The 20,137-nt window shown below is 39.8% G+C and overlaps 1 protein-coding gene across 2 annotated transcripts in view; it reads right to left on the bottom strand.

The window, feature by feature from the left end:
* BRIP1 (BRCA1 interacting protein C-terminal helicase 1) overlaps positions 1-20,137 on the bottom strand; it is a 96,789-nt gene that overhangs the window by 23,487 nt on the left and 53,165 nt on the right. For both annotated transcript variants that reach the window (XM_027660382.1, XM_027660383.1), the window contains exons 24-25: positions 18,490-18,711; positions 17,039-17,196 (exon numbers count right to left, since the gene is read on the bottom strand). In XM_027660382.1, the coding sequence (XP_027516183.1) occupies positions 17,039-17,196; positions 18,490-18,711 (380 nt within the window). The remainder of the gene's footprint in view (positions 1-17,038; positions 17,197-18,489; positions 18,712-20,137) is intronic.

The following is a 20,137-nucleotide window of genomic DNA, read 5'->3' as shown; positions in this document are numbered from 1 at the left end:
TGAGGAGTCTCACAACTGAATTCAGCAATGCATGAGGAGCACCAGAGCCTTTTATTATGTACATCAAACACTTCTCCTTCATTGCTGAGCTCATTTTTTTTTGTCATTAGAAACCCTTTTTCTGGTTATCATTTTTAAATAAATAATCAAGTTTCCAGTGATTCCTTTGGAACTAAGGCAGCAGTGATAAAAATGTCCTTTTCAGGTGTGTTTTTCCTCTCTCACAATCCTACCCCACAGATCTACCACTGCTTGTAACCTCCAGCCAACCAAGGCACTTTGCTGCTGTTTGGCTCTGCCAGGCTCCAGGTGGGCAGGATCTGGGCAGGATCTGGACACAGAAGCTCATGCAGGATTTGCTTTGTGTGCAGTTTCTTACTTTTGAATATATGATTTCTCATCCTGACAGGTCCACAGAAGGCAGGGTCACAACAATACAGGGCTGCCCCCGCTCGTCTTTCAGCAGCTGCTACTCCTCTTCGGAACGTTTGCACTAAATTTAACTCTGCATTGTTACAAAAGTCGGCTCCTCCCAAACCTTTCAACGCGTGCTTGATGAGCTCTCCTTGGAAAAGTGTCCCCCTCCCCTGCTGCTGGAGACACGGCGAGAAAGGAGCTCAATTTGCAGCCAAGATTAAGGCTGCACACGGGAACTTTCAGTGGAGATTTTTAGGATGATGAATATTTGACAAAGATGGTCTAATTATATTTGATCTTGTCTCTGTGTGAGGGCCCAGACTAGAAGGTCTGTCTGCTCCCATCCTTCAGTGATTTCTCTGATTGATGGATGCTCTTCCCAATTTTACCTTCTGTGCCTTGTGCAAACAAGACTTTTCTTCCAAACCACCCCAATCCCTGCTCACCCCCCAGACCAGAAAGTCTGTACACACTGTAAGGCCCAAGCAAGTACAGCCCGTGCCATGCAAATCCTAAACATGTCTAAAGAAGTTTTATGCAACTCTAGTAGATCTTCTCCTTGAAGATATCACCAGATTCTTGTCTTTTCCTCCTTTTAGAAGTCTCTGAATACCTCCTCACATTTACCATTGATGCAGAGAACCAATGCACTCCATGAAACTAGAAAAACATAAGCTTTTAAAATCTAATTACAGAAAAAAATGGCATTTCCTGGGCTTCCTTACTCTACTTGAAGTTTGTTTTAAATTACTATATCCTATAATATGGCATAAACTATTTAAACCAATACAATGAATTTTCAAATGAGACAACTTGGGAGAGTCACTTCTCTTATTTTATCTTCTTTAAGAGAGCAGTGAAAATATAATGTTTGCAAAACTTGCTCCAAAACAGAAGGGTTTGATATGGAAAAAGGAAACATTATTTCAATTAAACCTGCTTTAAAGTGCTTAAGAAACCTTCTTGAAAATGCCCTAATCATAATAAATCCTTTTAGATGTATTTTTAGTTATATCAAGGAGGCAAAACAGGGCAAGTTAAGAACAGGAAGATGAACTGAACTCTGAAGTTCATTGATACTTTCAACAATACATTCAGTGTTACTGTAACACACTTTTAATAGGAATTAAACTAAGCAGAACCCCCTGTACATCATATATAAACCTCCACTGGGAAAACCCCTCAATTACTTTCTGCATGCATAATACACCTCCATAATAACCTTCAAGTTCTAAGCAAAAGGAGTTGGAGTTTTGGACCAGGGATTTAGTCACACTTCATCAGTATCATATTTACATGAGCTCAGCCAAACACCAGTGAAAGTTTTACTGTCAACTTACTTTGCATGTTGTGTTATTAATCCACCCAAAGCCCACTGAGGGGGTCCCCGAGGTCCAATGTGGAGAAGGGTGGTTAAAATCGAGGCTAAATGGATTTGCCAAGGTATGGATTCTGTCCTGTGGCAAGTTTAAAATGTGCAAGGCCATGAGAAACATTCTGGAGCACCTGGTACCAGCTTTAGAGATGGCAGAGAAATGATGCAGAATATTAAATATGTGAACAACAATGTGTGTGATTCGTAAAAATATGGATATTAGAGATTTGTAAATAAATGCATTATAGAAATTACATAAAATTATATATTATACAAATCTAGACAGACAAATCAGACAACTCCTACCTCTGTTAATGGATTTATACATCCTATAGTCAAAAGATACAGACAACACAAGCACTTACAGCATTATAAGTCCATGTACCTTTACAAGTGTTTAATTTATATTTCTATATAGCAACAATAATTTTAACTCTTTATTACAAATAATCAGTGGGATTAGATGGGAATTTAAGTCTAAAAAGGAAGTGAATATGAACTATTCCTAAAGTAAGTCCCATAAAACTGCACTTTTTAAAGCCATAAACTTCCCAGTCTATTAGAAATAGAGCAGGTTTGTATTTTAAGGGGTTTTCCAAGTGCAAGTGTGATTTACATTGTTCAGACACTTACAGTTATTATTCATTTCCATGAAGGAATGCCCAGGAGAAAGGCTTTGAATGATTCATCTTAAACTTGCTTTCTGTGCTCTCTGCTTACACCTGTGTCAATGGCAGAGATTTTGCTGGTGGTTTTGTGGTTGTTTTTTTTTCTTTTCTGAAAGCTGTATTTTCCCTCTAAACTACCTAAACAAGCACTGCACCCCTTTCTTTTACAAATATATTTAAAATATTCTCTGTGTTAGAAAAAAATTCCATATAAGCAGTCAAGAACTATCAAGGTCATGTCCTTTAGATGAGTTATGTTTTGTCTGGATTTTTCCATTTTTTTCCCCTATGGCAACATATGGCCAATCAGAATAAGAAAATCCCATCTGTTTGCAATTGGTTTCAGCCACCATGTTTTAGTCTGCTGGTGATATTTTGAATTCTAAGCTAAGTAGGACTTAAGCTGAGATTTTCTTAAAAACAGGCCTCTCCGAAGGAGGAGATTCCAGCCCAGGTTTAAACCAGCAGCTATATTTTGAGAAACAATTTGAGTTTTTCACTCTGTCCTGTTACCAGAATAAAAGCATTTGTGTGGTATCTGCAGCTCTAAAAGATGAAAGCACAGAGGAAGTTACAGAGCCACTTATAATGTCTTTAATATTTATATTACAGCTCAATAGAACATTCATTGTGTTGAGAGATCAATAATTGGGGTATGATTGAAAGCATTTAGAAGCAAGAGTTCAGAACAAAGCCTGGCTGATTCTGGCACTGAACCAACCTGACACTGGACTTGTCCAACCAGCTGGGAGTGGAATTCCTCCCTCATCGGGTCTTCCTGCTAAACAAACACCTGGGTGGGGATGAGCCAGCACTGCAAGCCTGGGCTACATTTATTTTGACTGGATTACTCATAATCCACATCATTCCTCCTCCCTAAAACTCTTCCATTTAGATATCCTTAGCAGCTTTCAGCACAACATCTCACCACTTTGAAAGCAGCTCAACCCCAAGTGGCCATGGCATGATCAAATGGTACCTTGAATTTCCAAAAATAAAGGACAATATTTACTCTGTTGAAGCTTATATTCACCACATGGTGCTGAACCAGATGCTCTGAAAGGTGAGGCATCAACTAACCCACGCTGCATATTCTTTAACAAGGAATTCTTTCAGATTAACCTCTGATAAGGGAGTAAATAAACCCTAAAACAGGGATAATAATCCAAGCATTTAAGTTATTAAACCTACCGTGCATCAAATCATCTCAGCACTGTGTACAAGGAGAACTTTTGCAAATAAACACCTGATAAATCACCCGTGCAGAGACACAGCCAAACACAAACCTCCCCAACATCCACGGCCAAATGAAAATCTCAGGACAGATTTATTGGCTTGTGGATGTTCCTAATTATTTGAAAGACTACAGTCTTCCTACCAATTGTAACAGCAACCTGGAATAAGGCTCTAAATCTCAGGGGGAAAAAAAGAAAGGGTTTAATTTTCTCTCTCTCTTTTTTTTACTCTACGATCTTGTAGCACAAAGTGAACACATGGAGGGTGAGGGCAGTGGATCTGCACAGTCCTCCTGTCCCTCCCAACAACTCCCCTGGAAGTGTGGGCTCCAAGATCCAGCAAGTAAGGCAGGGGATGATTTATTGCATTCAATTATTTCTGTTTAAAAGTTTCCTCTGGGGCACAAGCACGTCATATATTGTACTTTCCATTACCTGGTGCAAATGTAAAACATACCTGAAAAACACATTTCATGCTTATAACATATTAAAACAACAAGTAAGATGTCATGGCAGGGGTTTGATAGATTAACTGCCACTTGCTGCTGTTGTACTATATTAGTTAACAGCAAATTAATATCATCAGGCATATTTCCTCCTTTATACCTAAAAAATATTAGCATGGAAACAGAGATTCCCATAAATTCTTATCACTAGAAGAGGGGTTTTAATCTAACTTGGGGGAAGATAAGCAGCAATCTGTACATTTGTTTGCAAAAGTATTAATCATTCAGACCCTTTTCTACCTCGGATACCTTTTGCAAACCAGAATATTTTTACATTATAAGCCCAAAAACCTACCCAGGCTTTTCCACCATGACACTGATTGGACCTGACACACACCCACACTCCTGGACTTTATGGAGTAGCTCTTGAAGAGCATTTCAACAACTTGGACTGAGGGTCTGTAACTGTCTCTGCTATAAAATGCACTTTTGTCACCCCCTCTCATCCACACCAGTGACAAAAGTGGATTTAAGGTGATGTTAAACCCTTCAACCACCACGAGCTTTAGGTATTACCTATGTCTGCCATTTCACCTGTTCATAAACTTAATAATTCTTTAAAAATCATTCATAGACAAAAGCCCCAGAAGAGAGTTAGACCTGGGCTATGATTTTAACTTCTCAGTGGCCTGCTGAGGTATTTTGGTTTAATATGGAGTGCCAATGCTAACATTTCAACTTTTTCCTTCAGTGTGCCATGGAGCATCACAATGACTGACATTCCTGTTCCTGTGCAGGAGCAGAACTGCTCCCACCCCCTTTAGAAATCACCTCCCTTGCAGGTTTTGATGGAGATTAAATTCTGACAATACAAACCCAGCAGAGCTGAGAGTCCTGTCACCGAAAAACACAGTCACCAAGGGGGACCCAACCTCCAGTCAGTGCTGCCAAACAGGCTCCAGGGGCTGCCAAAAGCTCCAGCTCCTGCCAAAAAGCAAAGCAGTGGCATCTCTAATGACTCAGAATTGACTTCAATCAGCCCCAACCCTCCCGTGACAGGAACAGCACCCTGTTAATACAATAAAATACAATAAAACACGAGCTCTGAAGCAGAGAAACAGCCCCAAAGAAGAGCTTGGCCGATGCCAAGAACCAGCTGGCACAGCTGGAACCACAGGGAACAAAGATCTGAAGGATCAGGATTCAGCTCATTCTAAAAATATTACTGATAAGACGATAAATAGAGGAGAAGAGAAAACTTAAGTTACGTTAATTTGGGCTATAAACCCCAGTGCAGAAGTAAGTAAACACGAATCTCTATTAAATCCTTATTTTCATATTTTCCAGATCCAGACCACAAGGAAGCACAGAGTGGAGGAAGTGGGTTCAACTAATTAAAAGAGAGGCAATACAAGAGTGCAGCTGTTCCTGCTTAAGCAAACAGCTTCCCAAAACTTGGTGCAGTTTTGCAACCTTGATCTCAAGGCATTAACGTTTCATCCAGAGTATCTCCTGTGGGTTTTGTTTTGTTTAAATCAAGGAAATGCTTTTTAAAAGTATTTTGGGAGGAAAAAAATAGTATATAATGAAACATAGCTGCTGAATTAGAAAGCAAAATTGTCCTGGTAAATTTTTATTTTGGTATTTTGCAGCGCTAAGCTAAAACTGTAAAATATATCCTGTTGCATTTAGATTATTATAAACAATAAAAAAGGATGACTGTGCCTGGTTTATTTAGAATCTAATGAGTGTTGTCAATGCAGAGGGGGAAGGAAGAAGTTCTGTGCTGGAATCCTAAAAGAGCAAGTATTGAAAAACCAGTGAAATGTGCAGGCCAGTGAAAGGTCCAGCATCTAATGACAACAGCACAGCAGTGATTCAAAAGCAAACAAATCCTGCTAGAATGAAAAATCAATGAGCTTTGAGAAATTGTGACAATGAAAAGGTCCCTCTCCCTGTGGGATCAAATGGAGAAGCCCCATTAGCAGAGCAGCCATCTGCCTTTTCCTGCTCCTGTACAACCATCCACGCTACTTTCTCCTTCCCCAACACAAAAACATTCCCAGTAGAGCAAACAGGCTCCAAATTTGGGGGAAAAAATGAAAAAGAAATGATCTTGGGTGACACAGAAGGGGGCCAGAAATCAGCCTTTAAAGGCAAACTCAACCCAACATTTGGAAATCAGAGAAATGACTCCTTGGGGCACAAAATACCTCCAGGGCCAGGGAAATGGATGAATCCATGAGGCTCCAAGCCTGTGTCTATCCCAGGAGCAAACTGATTATTCACCACACAGAGATTAAACATTGGTATAAATTCCTCTGTCAGGGTATCCAACAGTTTTTATGGAAGCCAATGTGAAACAATGGAGATTTCACTGACTCAGTTGGATAAACTTCCAGACCAAGGGCAAATTTGTATTATTGACCAGCCCCTCTTTGACTTGTCCCCTTTGATTACCCACCCTGCCCGTGCCTTTCTAGCCAGGCTGAGTATTTCTGACCTAAAAACTGAAACACGAACTGTGCAGAAAGAGATTTTACAAGAGACACCACAGAACAAAGTGCAGGAGATAACACAAGTGAGAATTCCACCCTCTTGAAGAGAAAATTGGCTCTGACTCGTTCCCTGAAGGTGACACTCATAACGAAACCCCAAGCAACAAGTGGTTTGTATTTGGGCTCTGTTTTATCAGCTGAGAGTTGAAATCCAGCTGTAAGAAAGGCAACGTTCTGCTTCTATTCCTGGCACTTCTCCTGTTACTTCGCATGACTTTCAAAGCAACCAAATAGCGGGGGAAATAAATTAATAAAAGTTAAAGTGCTGCTCATTAACATTCAGACATCTGCGTTCACCAACCCACCCAAAGCAAAGCTGGGCCCTTAATCCCAGGGGATCATGTGGCCAGCAGACTGTGGGGGAATGCAAGGAGTGTTTTGGCTACAGCACTTAATTCTTTTCAGGGAATAAATACATTTGCCGAAAAAAGTAATGCAAAACACACGTATTCCTTGCCAAACTCCCCAAGTGCCTCCTCTTCTTTTCCCCAGCCTGCCTTCAATGGACAAAGATTTCAATTCCAGCTAATTAAGAGGATGTGCCAGTTCTTTACCACTGGGGTCCAGATCTGTTTCTCTTCAACAAACTCTATTCTCTTCAATAAAATTTATACTGCAAGTACAGTATGAGCAGACTGACTTTATACAATGGCTCTCACGTTTATGGCACGAGAAAAACATTTTTTCTATTAGTATAAATTCTAATGGCTCATTTTGAACCAGTAAAAGAGGGGTTTAGCTGTGTTGATGAACTTACATATACACTACGGATTCAGCTTTTAAAGGCAGAAGTGGATCAGAAAAACCAAACCCAATCATCCCTCAGCCTGTGGCTTTATGAGCTACAATAAAAACAACCTTTATTTATTTTATTTTCCCACCCATAAATAGGGCAGAAGGTTAAAATTTGGCATGATAGGTCTGCATCAAGCAAATCAGGACTTTGTGCTGTGATACAAGAGATGGCAATAGTTTGAGAGATAACAGGGCCTGCTTGTGTCCCAAAAGGATGAGGTAGGGTGGTTCAAACAAAATAACATTTACTCCAAAAAAAACCCCACCTCAAACTACTCTGTGAGCTGCATATTTCTTACTTGAAAAAAAGAATGTACAGTACTATCAGGGCTTACTATGATTTCTCAGATGATTTCCAAATGTTTCATTACTACAGAGCATGGGATACAATTTCTGATCCAGATGCTTAAAAGAACAAATCTAACAAAGAAACTTAATCTGAGCTAGACTTGGCAAATTTTCCAGAAAATAAAAAAAAGGGAAAAAAAAAAAAAAAAAAGAAATCGAATGATGTTTTGGAAGCTGCTCAAACAAAAGCCAAAATGGAAATATGCCTCTTTCAACCATACCCTGGGCTGCTGTTAAAAATAAGAGGGACACTTGGAGTTTCCACAAGTGTGAAGTGCAGCTGAGGTTTATAAAATAGAAAACCTCGATGTCAGAACTGCCCAAGAGCAGTTCTTGACTCTTCTCTTAAGCTCAACCCACCATTTTCTACACTGTATAAACAAAAAAAAAATTAGTCTTATATATACATGGAAGCTTCTGATAAGAAGATCAATTAAAAGGAAAACATGCATTATTTTTCAATTATTATGTCTTTAAAAATAACCCATGGAAGCCTGGAAATGGCAGAAGACTGACACAAGTCCCCCAAGCCATAATTCAGACTGATGGATAATCTTGAACCACTTCAAAGCACCTGATGATGAAACTTATACAGAAGTTTTTCCCACCTCTGTAGTGGGAAACTGTAGGAGAGAGAGCCTAAATCTGCAGGATTTACAGGAATTCAGAAGTGCTGAGGTATTGCTTTATCTGAGAACCTTCCTCCTCCCCTGAAGAAAGACAAGGCTAAACCTTTGTACAGCCACACATCTATCCATAAACACCAGGAAAACTTGAAATCTTAGCCAATTCTTTTTATTATTATTATTTCAAGCCATTCAGAGAGGAGAAAGAACCAAATTTATCCTTGGCTTCACTCCCTTCAGGGAAACCATTTGGCCAAACGTTTGTGTTTCATCAGGAGGAAGAAACTCTGAACTTCAACAATAAAAATAACCGATCCCATACACAAATTACATATGGAAGAATGGTGGTAATTGTCTGTCTTTCCACCCCCCCTACCTTATATTATTGCTGTATGGTTGCAATTTAAGAGCTAGAGGAGTTCCCAAAGCAGAATTCCTCCACTGAGCAAGCTGGGTGTAAGTACTCCAGGGAGTATCCCTGCTCCCTGCATTCCACAGGCTAAGTGGAGTTTAATTATGCAAATGCTAGAACAGCATATTCACATCACAGAAATCAATTCTATCCTAATTTCCTAGCAATTCTGGCTCACAGAACCCAGAATGGGAGGTAGGAAACATCTGCAACAAATCTGATTCTTTTATTCTGCTGCAGCCACTTGGCTCTTGGGGTGTGAAAAAGGGCTCTCACTCAGTAAAGCTGCTGTCCAACCACTTGAAAGCCCAAACTCACTTGGAGAGGAAAAGTTAAACTGCAAAAATGTTCTTACCTTGATTGGGGATTTATAACAGCACAGAAATTTATAAGAAAGGAGAGTTCAGTATATTAAAATTTATGATGAGAAGTTTAGATGCTTCAACTACTTCGGCTGGATTTTAATTATGTAACAAGATACAATTTTAAAAAAGACCTTTACCATAACAATTAATAAGAGACATTTAGACTCCTGTCAAGGAATTGTGGAGCTTTTCATTTCCCTGTGCATGACTGGGATGCTGGTTTGAATTCACACCCACAATGGCCACGACATTTCCCAGAGTGATAACAAAGAGGGGTTTTGTTACCCTGCTGGAGGGGTCAGTGGCAGCTGCACTCTGTGCCTGCCACAATCAGGATAAAATACTGGCCTGCAACAATGGCTGCTCATTGGGATATAAAACAATTGGAATGCTGAAGCTGGAATTTCAGCAGCTGCTACTGGACATTTTCCATAACTTTGAAGCATCAGCTATCAGCGCACTAACTTTGTGCTTCTTCACATCCCTGCTCTCATTTTAGTGATAAAAAACATTTGGACCACAAATCAGATGCCTGAAATAAGCCAGTATAAAAATAATCCCACAAAAATGGTAATATTATTAATCCAAACCATTCCAGAGATGCCTTTTGCAAGGCAGACTCTCCAAGAGTTGCCCTCATGGAGCAGAGGGACCGAAGCCCAGAGTGAGCCAGGAGAGGGGAAGGACAGAACCTTTCCATCTGCAATGATACCTGAGTTTATTTAAACCAAACCTGACTCTTTTTTTGCAGCAGGAAGCGAGTAAAATGATTGCATTTTGCCACTCACAGCTTCAGTGAGCTCTGGCCTTGCCTGATGAAAGATCACTTGATTATCAGCACCAGACAGACAATGAATCACAGTGCTGGGACTGTCTCAGCACTTTAAGAAAATATTAATATATGTTGGGCAAGCCTAAAACTAATTTTGCTTCCTGTATTTATATATCTAAAAAATATTCAAAGATATAATATGTATTTTAAAGCAAATTTCAAGATAGTGGAATTCAAATAAGGCTGACATCTAACTTCAGAATGCCAGCGTGAGAAGGGAGGGAGGAGATGAATCAATATTTCATTTATGCTATTTCTGTATTAAAAAAAAAGGACTACATAAAGTGGCTTTGGCAGTCCAGCCTTGAATTTAAAAAATAATTAGCTGATGACCCCCAAGCCTTTCCTTCTGTGCTGACACAGGTTTGCTCAGAAGACATTTTGCAGCAGCCCCCATGGCCAGAGCTGCTTCCACACGTGCCTTCTTCCCAGAGCAGTCCATGTTGGCAGTGCAGTCCTGGAGGGAGAGAGGCAGGAGATCATGGACCCAACACCACATCTACATGGCAATAATTTGGCAGCACTAGTGATAAAAACCCTCCTCACCAACAAGACCATCCCGTTGTATGAGATGCTGCAGATAAACCTGCAATCCTCAGGGGAAGCCACACAACTTGTGTCTGACCCAGACAAAGGAAGGAAAGATAAACTTCCAGGTGGGAAAGATAAGAAGTTATTACATTTACTGCCTTGCCTCCAAGCACTGGCCCTCTTGTCTGGGCTGCACCTCTGCTGAGCAGCTTTTTGAGTTGGGTCTGACACCTCCTGACACTCTGGTCTGCCAGGGGAGACCAACGGGGCTGCGCCAACCCACGGAAAACTGGCACGTCCATTCACCCTCCTGAGGACACCTCACAGGCATGGAGACATCCATGATTAATGACAATTAAACTGTGGGAAGAGCGAAATGGCACTGTTAAATGTTACAGATTGAGTGAGGACTATCATTGGAATATCAGAAAGAAATAATGGATTTGATGATTTTGGGGTTGGCTTCGTTCCTGTCCTGGGTTTATGGGGCAATACCCTCCTTAACTAGTTGGTAGCTGCTCAAGAGTTGCCCCTTCTTGTCAGTGACTGTGTAAATATGCATTTGTAGAGGAAAACTTTTAGGTATCTGGTACTACAATTCAAGAGAAGGAAAACTCGTATCTTAAAAACAAGACATCAAAAATTCCTACCTTAAAAACAAGACATCAAAAGCCCCAGTAACTGCAAGACAGCACTCAGAGGTTGATGTGTGATGTGCATTCCTCATTAAATAGGATTTAGTTTCACTTAAATACAGAACTCCAGGAATCAAATAAAGAATAAAATCTTCAGTCCCTGACACCTAGAGCTTCCAGCCTTACCAAAGAACAGTGTAAGCAGCGGGATGATGATAAACACATGGAAGATTCTGGAATGACAAACACTGGGACCATCGAGGCATTTACTGAAACACTGTTTAGCTTCTTCCCATGGTTATAAACTCATTTTTTCTTCTTTAAAAAGGCTGTACACCTCCAGCAAACAACAATATTCCCGGAGAGCTGAAAGCAGCACTGATCCCAGCAAGGATCTCCTCATGGAGACAGCAGGAATGAACACCTTGTGGCCAAGGGAAAATACCCACATTCAGTGTCAAGCACAAGGAAAGCAATTCAGACAGATAATTCCTGGGAGACCACTGATTCTGGCACCAGCAGAAAGGAGCAACAAGAAAAACCTTTTCCAAGGTCATCCCCAGCTTTTCCCTTCTGACAGCATGCATCGACTCCTGGAAAATATTTAATGCATTGACACAAATTCAGCTGAGTTCCCATATTCCCTGGAAATTCTTAACTATCCTCATGCTCAAGAGTTGGTGTGGTGGGGCTGTGGACTTTCATATGGAATATAATCACACACTGGAAATAACACAGATTAGATTTAAATTCATTAATTAAATATACAGAGCAGAAAATGTCATTTCATAAGGACAAGAAAATATGGATTGTAAGGGAAAATTGTCAAAAAAAATTGAACATTTCAGTGTCAAACCATTGTGGACACAAGTGCTTTGCAGCCTGATTTGACAATTAGCTGCAATGCTTTGAGTGCTGTTATAAAAGGGAGTTTATATGCCCTGGGATTATATTACAAGCACACACATCAGTGTGCAATATTATCACTGACAATTCAGAAAGCATTTATTAAAAATTACAATCATCATGCTCCCAGAACCTCTGCATGAATAGTGCAGCTGTGCCTGTTCACAGCAATATATTCCCTGCCATTTCAAATAATCCAAGGAAATACTTATTTCTGCAATGCCACACCAACTATTTTCAATTTAGATCAGTCAAGTGATTTATCAAGTCAACATCCCCGTGCCCAGCAGTGAACAGTGCAGCAAAGAGAATTTGGTCTCTGCAGAACAATTCCATTTTGATTTTTGGAACTGCAATATAGGTCTGTCCTTCATAAATGCTCAGTAATGATCTATTCTCTGTGAAATGTTTAAAGAATGTTTTATAGCTCGCACGCTCCATTTATTTCAACTTGAATTGTACGAAGCCACCTCCACATTTAGCTGGTGGTATCAGCTGACACGAGCAACTATTTAACATCAACCAAATGCAGTCAGACTCTCAAATTATTGAATGTAAGTAATGTCAGCTGAAGGTTATTATCCTCCTAACCCTCCAAGGTATCTGTTTCCACGCTCATATATAATAAATAATTGCCAGTCACAAACACTTTGCCTCACGAAGAGCCACTGTCAACAAAAGCAACCTCAGGAAAACTGGAGCTGATGCCACGCTTTTCGTGGCATCTTTTGGACAACAGAGCTTCAGATCCAAGATCTGACCACTCACAATTTCTAAACCAGATTATGAAGCTAAATCCACGCAAACCCTTAATGGATCAGGATTTTATTTCCAGCGCCGCAAAAACTTCGGCTGCGGCCAAGTCTTATCAGCTACGGTGGCAGACAGATTACAGGAGACGTGCCATGGATCAGGAGGAGGCACCACCAGCTTAAACCAATTACACACTTAGCACCAAGTTGTCAAACTGCAGACGGATGCCAAATCCTAACATGTCATTTCCACCGTGCTCCCAAATTTTCAGGAGAATTACAGTGAACAAAGAGTCTGTACAGAGCGTGGAATAAAGCTGGGAAACGTGGGGGAAAGAGCAGTGTTTGGACACACACAAAATTTGGGTGGTGTGTAAATGAGGAATCCACACCAGCTCAAGCTTTACCATTGCACAACCTCTGGGGTTTTTTACCAGAAGTGCCCAGTTCAAACTCCCCTGTATCTATTCATGGGCAGACAGATCTATTAAATTATTTGCCAGCTGGGAGTCATTTCTTTTACAATAAGCAGCGTAGTGAGAGGTAACTACAAAGCAATCCAGACCTGTCCTAATTACTCCTTCCAGGCAGGAAAATGTGTGATAAAATGCAGGTTTTGTGACTCCCTTCCTCTGGTTTACTTGCTTCAGCACCGTTAACCTGTAGCTTCTGATGGCCTTCTACAGTGCTCTTAAACCATATGAAAAACATCTCCCCAGACAATCACTGTACAATTTAAGGCACATAATTAGCAATTATTTCATGCACACTTCACAATAATAATCTAAGGGAAAGAAACATTAATGAGCTACTTCTGGTGCCCGCTCTGTGTACTGTGTTTGCATAATAATGAGCTCCAATCTGCTGGAAAACACATAATTAATAAGGTCGTCATTTTTGCCTAATGATGCTTAATACAGTTTTAGCAATCTGGCCGAGACAAAAGACGGGCACTCAGACATAGCCGATTATGCATTCGCGTGGCAGCTGAAATCTTTATTAAACAGAATGATGATGAATCTGATTACCATGGAATAACAAATATACAGTCTGTGACGGGGCCCTGGCACCTCCCGCCCCGCTCCGGCCACTCCGGGGCTTTACCCAGATTGAGGTCAGACTGGAATTCCCCATAGGCGCATTAAGATAAAAGTTTGCCAAATGTGGCAACATGATGAACAAAACAATATCCTGTTATATAAAAGCTACTGTCTCACCAGCTGACTGTCTAATCGGCAACAACTCCTTAATAAGTTTAAAATGTTAATTGTTGGTTTCGGTTCACCTTTTAGCATATGAAAGGCAGTTTATTCCATTAGCTAAAGCACCCCCAGGCCCCCGCGGCTGGGGCAGCAAAATATTTCCTCTAATTCCAAAGTGGTGTCTGCCAGTTCACAAAGACAAACAGGAATATAAAATTATTTACCTTATCTTGTGCAATATAAAAAATAACATTGTATGCCACTGATATAAAAGCAGTTCATTACATTATTAAAGCACCCTGAAGCCCTCGTGTTCATTACATCAAAATATTCTCTTTAATTCCAAAGTACTGTCCTCTGTTCCATTTCACAGAGACAACTGCAAACAGGAATATAAAATTATTTACCTTACCTTGTGCAATATAAAAAATAACATGGATTTATATGCCACTGATATAAAAGGCAGTTCATTGCATTATTAAAGCACCCTGAAGCCCCCGTGTTTATGTCATTAAAATATTCTCTTTAATTCCAAAGTACTGTCTCCTGTTCCATTTCACAGAGACAACTGCAAACAAGTATAAAATTATTGTAAGGAATATATAAAATAATGTTAATTTATATGTCACTCATACAAAAGGCAGTTTGTTACATCAGCTGAGCTGGATCTTCAAGCACCAAGTCCCCTGCATTTATGGCATCAAAATATTTTCTCTAATTCCAAAGTACCATCTTCTACTGCATTTCACAAAGACAACTGGAAACAGGAGTGTACAATTATTTAGGTTATTTTAAGGAATATACTAAATAGCATTAATTTATATGCCACTGATATGAAAGCAGTTTATTCCATTAGTTAAAGCACCCTCAGTCCCCTGTGTTTGTGGCAGCAAAATATTTCCTCTAATTCCAAAGTGCTGTTTTCTAATGCATTTCACAGAGACAACTGCAAACAGGAAGGCAAAATTATTTAAAGGAATATAAAAAATAACATCAATTTATGTGCCACTGATATAAAAGACAGTTTATTCCATTAGCTGAGCTACATCTTAAAGCACCCCAAGTCCCCTACATTTAGGGTTTCAGAATATTCCCTCTAATTCCAAAGTACTGTTTTCTATTCCATCTCACAAAGACAACTGCAAAGAGGAACATAAAATTCTTTTGAGGAATATAAAAGTAACATTAATTTCTCTGCCACTGATTCCACATAAAGTCTGGATAAGTTAATGGAGGTTTCTAGGTCAGTGGGAAACATATGATGCAATCGGATGGGGAGAAACGTAGCAGCCAATTTAAAAATCTGATTTTCAATACAAATAATTGACAGGAAAAGTAGGTTAAAAAATGTACAGAATGTAATTTGTTAATCCCACTTTACATTTAAATCATGAGCGTGGTGTTGCCTCTTCAAAAGATGCCCAAATCCAGAAGTAAATAAGAGATATTAAAACCCAGGGATTCTATCTGAAGCCTGCTTTGCTGCAGCAGTGTGATTTCCATCAAATGAACAATTCCTTGCCTTCCAGAACCAACTGCACTTGATTTACAGACAGCACATGACAGGAAGTAATTTGAGATGACACACGATACCTCCTGACACTGTCTGTGGTTTAACACAGGGGAGGCAGCAGCATAAACCAGAATGTTGATTTTATCTCCACATATATATTGAATCTTGTGTTCAGGAGTGTAGAACTGGGAGCTGAGGCTGCCTGAATCACAGCTCCTTCCCTTTAATGCAGATGTGTTTGCTCTGGGACGTGATAGCATGCAATAAATCAGCATTTTTAACTCCTTTGACTCATTCTGTGTGTCTTCAATTACATGAATATATTCCCAATTACATGAATATATTCCCAATTACATGAATATATTCCCAATTACATGAATACATTCCCAGTTACACCAGATTTAAAGCAAAGAGATGATAAAATTAAAGCTACTATCATTCATCTTCATCCTGCCTTTAGAAATAAATAACAGTATTTCCACGCACAAAATAGAAAAGAAAACAACCAAAAATTAGTTTATTTCCTCAACCCCCAGCTTTCATTATACCTCAGGGGATCCCTTTATTTCATGTTCTGCCAGTATAAATTCCCTCAGTGCAACACTTCAGTATCTCTGATATAAAATGAATGTTAAAAACGCCATGAAATTTTAGGGGTAATGTTTGAAATGCCAAAATTCGTGGCAAATAATGTCTCTTAACCTTTGTGCCACCATCACACTGCATTTCAAAGAGCTTGGACAGTCCATAACAACACAGACTTTACCATAAAGATCACAGTCAGTTTTGGGCAAAGATTTAGTCTCCAATAGTTCAATTCTATTTATATGCAGAGTATAAATGAAGGGAAATGCAAAGGTGTCCTGGACTCACCTGCACAGCTCCCTCAGGATGGAGCCTCACCCCCTGTGCTCTGAGAGGACAATAAAAATACAGAGTTTTCTCATCTACATTTCCAAGTGTTCTACTGAGAATTTAGTTTGCTAACACTGCTGGAAATACAATATGCGTAAATAATTCCTTCCTGTTGACTCTTTAGACCTTGTCCACATTCATCCATCAGGAGCTGATTGACTTCTTTTTTTTAGTGCCAAAAATAACATAAAAACTACATGTCTGAAAATTCAAGTCTACAGAGTTGTGCAAGTATGATTTGTTCTGGTTTTCCTTTTCATGGATGGCTGCTATTTTCCTGCCTCTTTTCATAAGACACTGAACCAAATTAGGCAGAGACAATTACAAATACATTGAGTGACCTGAACTCAGCTCTTCACTTAAATCTCTGTGGCAGAAACGAGGTGAATCATATCAAATTTGTCCAGATAAAAAGTGTTCATTCTACCTTTTACAGAAACAGTATTATAATATTTCTAACACAAATCTTTCAGTAATCATTTTAATATACAAAATGATTTGACTTACCCATGACTGCACTTTATTACTGAAATGAGTAACCTCAGCTCCTATCAAAGGACGTGGAGAACTGGCCTGAGTGACACAGCTCCTGCATTGTAAGTAACTTGTCAGAGAACATTCCTTCTCATCCCAAAGAGCATTTAAAGATAAACTGCCATGCAAGTCTTTCAAAGAGAAAGAAAAAGTGCTTTACAGAGGGCATCAGGAGAGATTTGAAAACAGATCAAAGTCACACTTCACATTTCAAAATGTCACGTTCTCATTTTGCCAGAGAAGGAGATGGCAAAGAATGCTCAGGAATCCCTGGGGATTTGGGAACTCCTGGAAAGGAGCCCTTGTGGTAAAATCACATATCATTGACTGTGCCATCCAAACAACACTGGATGGCAACAGAAGTGGCCACTTGTGAACTAAAGCAAGTTCTTCCCTGTTGTCACCTGGAGAACCAAAAAGGGTTCCACATCCCATTTCCTACCAAACCCATCCCCTCTGCTCCAACCACGGGGTAAACACCCCAATTCAGGCATTTTAACTTGTGATGAGAAGTGTGGAGGATTCTGGTCTCATTATCCTCCTCTGTTTCACCAGAACACTGCAGAAAGACCCCAGAAATTTGGGAGGGGAGGGAAAACTGCTGATCTTCAGTATTTGGTTAAATGTGCAGAGTCCACAGAGCTTTGAGCCTCTCAAGGGAGAAAAATCTCACCATCAGCTTCCCAAAATGTCAAAGGGGAGGGGGGTCAGTGTTGTGAATGGCCCAGTTCAGAGAAAACAATGATATATAATTTACTTTCTTGGCCAAGTACCACTGTCAGTGTCCAAGTTCCAACTTCTGTATTTCCAGTCTCCTGACAAAACCCACTGACTCACATGTTTCTCTGTCATGTTTATTGGCTTTCTAGCCAAATATTGTGCCTTGGAGAGTAAGACTCAGCTTCCTTACCCCATAAAATAGCCAAACTTCTTCTCCTAAGCTTAAAACAATCATCCTCATTTATCTCAGATCAAAGACCTGGGTTATAGTTGTCACTAACATCTATCAGCATGGCAGGATCACTTCTATGCTCATTTCAACTATTTCCTGGGGTTTCAAAAACGTTCACAATCCTTGGCAAAAGGACTCAAAAATACCAGAATCTTGAGAGATTTGGTATTTTCATTTAAGAAAATAAAAATCACTTGTTTTAGAAGCAAAATGTTCCTTTTAAAAAGCTGTGAAAAGGAAGGATATCCTTGAAGGAGAAAGGGCATTTTGTTCACATCCAGTAAAGAATTGCTGGATATTGGATTTCCTTCAAACTCACAGAAATTTAATAGGAGCAAAGGAAAGGTGTGGAAGTTCAGGAACAATGGAGACTCAACCACCAAATTATTGTTAAACTAAATATCTCTTCCAAGAGGTACTGAAGGATTTGACAAATGTTAGCTGGTATTTATCAGGAATCAGAAAGATTTACCTTCACTTTTCACTGGCATCTGATAAACCTTCAAAGTTTCCTTCAGACAACTCAGACTTGCAGCATCTGAGATGACCAACATCACATTATCATCTTCTGCAGTGGCATCTACCTTACACACACAACTCCTAATGGATCCTTTACTTCTTACATTGGTATTTCTGAAGAGTTTCCAGATTGTTTGCACTTCACTAGTACTGTAGCAAGCTTTTCTCAAAATTCCTGTAATTTAAAAAGTGGGGTGTAAGAGCTCTGTGCACACATGGCTTTGAATACAGCACTGTTCCACCACGCTGCAAACTTTCCACATTTACAAGATGGGAATTTAGGCCCTGGTCCAATACCCACTGCAGGCACTGAAAAGACTTCTATTGCTGTAAATGGACCTTGGAAGGAGGCCTTCTTTAAAATTTTTTAATGTGTCCAAAATTTACTTTGCAACAGATAATTTTCCCCTTGTTATTACTCCCAAATCGACCGGCGAGTTTGAATCGACTTTGAATAAAGCCATTATTTTTTCATTTTCAGATTTTTTTTTTTAGCTTTCCTCAATCAACTGAGGATTCAGATTCATCTGAGGTTCAGTTTAAACAACATAAAACTTCTCCCTGACAAGGGACACCCTGGTAACTGTGGGCATTCATGGACCTCGGGGATTCAGAACAGTGACTGTGCTTCACAGATTCCACCCCAAACTGCAAAGACAAAGCTGATAAATTCACATTAAGGAAATGAATGACAGTCCACTGATGAGCTCACACAAGGGCATCAATGCACAACTTCCATATCATGTCTAACACCTCCTAAAAATGCAGCACTGGCTTTCTGTCAAGGGCCTGAGATGTACTGACAAGGCACACAAAAAGAAATTTTCTTCTTACCCTCACATTTGTAAAACCCAAACCCAGTTAAATCCTCACTAAATTCTCTTTTTACCTTGTTTAAGTGTATTAAGCATCTCCATCTAATTGTTCCTGCATGTAACCCAGGAGAACATGTTGTAATTAGGTCATTACCACACGTGGCCCAGGAACCTGAAGCTGGAGCTCGTTTTAAAAAGTAGCAGAGTTGTTATTACCATTACCAGCCTTTAGACCTTCCCAAATTAAAGTGCCTCACAAAAACACCATTTCCAAAGGAATCTAATCCCCATTTCATGTCAACCAAGGACTGAAGACCAAAATTAACACAAGGCAGGTTACCCAGTGTAATCACATGGCTTTGCAGTAAGACTTTGGATAGTTTCATGAAAATATGTAGTATATTCCCAGAGTTACTGTGCCAAGATATTACCAAGCTTCTCACAGCAACTGGTAGCAAATTAACACCTAATCCTGAGAAGGAACAGCCCCAATGAATGGGCCACTCTCTTACAAATCATCTCTTTCAGCCTCCCATAATGTCAGGAGGAGCTGCCTTCAGTTAAATCTTAAATATTAAGAGATGCCCTCTGTCACTCCAGACAGGTCAGTGTGGCAGCACCACCGAACCAGGCAACAGAAACCAGCCAGAAAAAGTAACTTCTTTAAATAGTTGTTCTTGTGACCACTCTCTCTTTCTCCCCCCCCAAAAAAAGACTTTCTGCAGGTCTTCAGTGCATTTCTAATGTGCATTTATCCAGTTACCAAATCCAGTTATTCTAAAGTAT

This window comes from Corapipo altera, unplaced genomic scaffold (genome assembly GCF_003945725.1).
Source record: "Corapipo altera isolate COAL_440 unplaced genomic scaffold, ASM394572v1 271, whole genome shotgun sequence".
Lineage (NCBI taxonomy): Eukaryota > Metazoa > Chordata > Aves > Passeriformes > Pipridae > Corapipo > Corapipo altera.
This window is presented reverse-complemented; position numbering and strand designations above follow the sequence as displayed.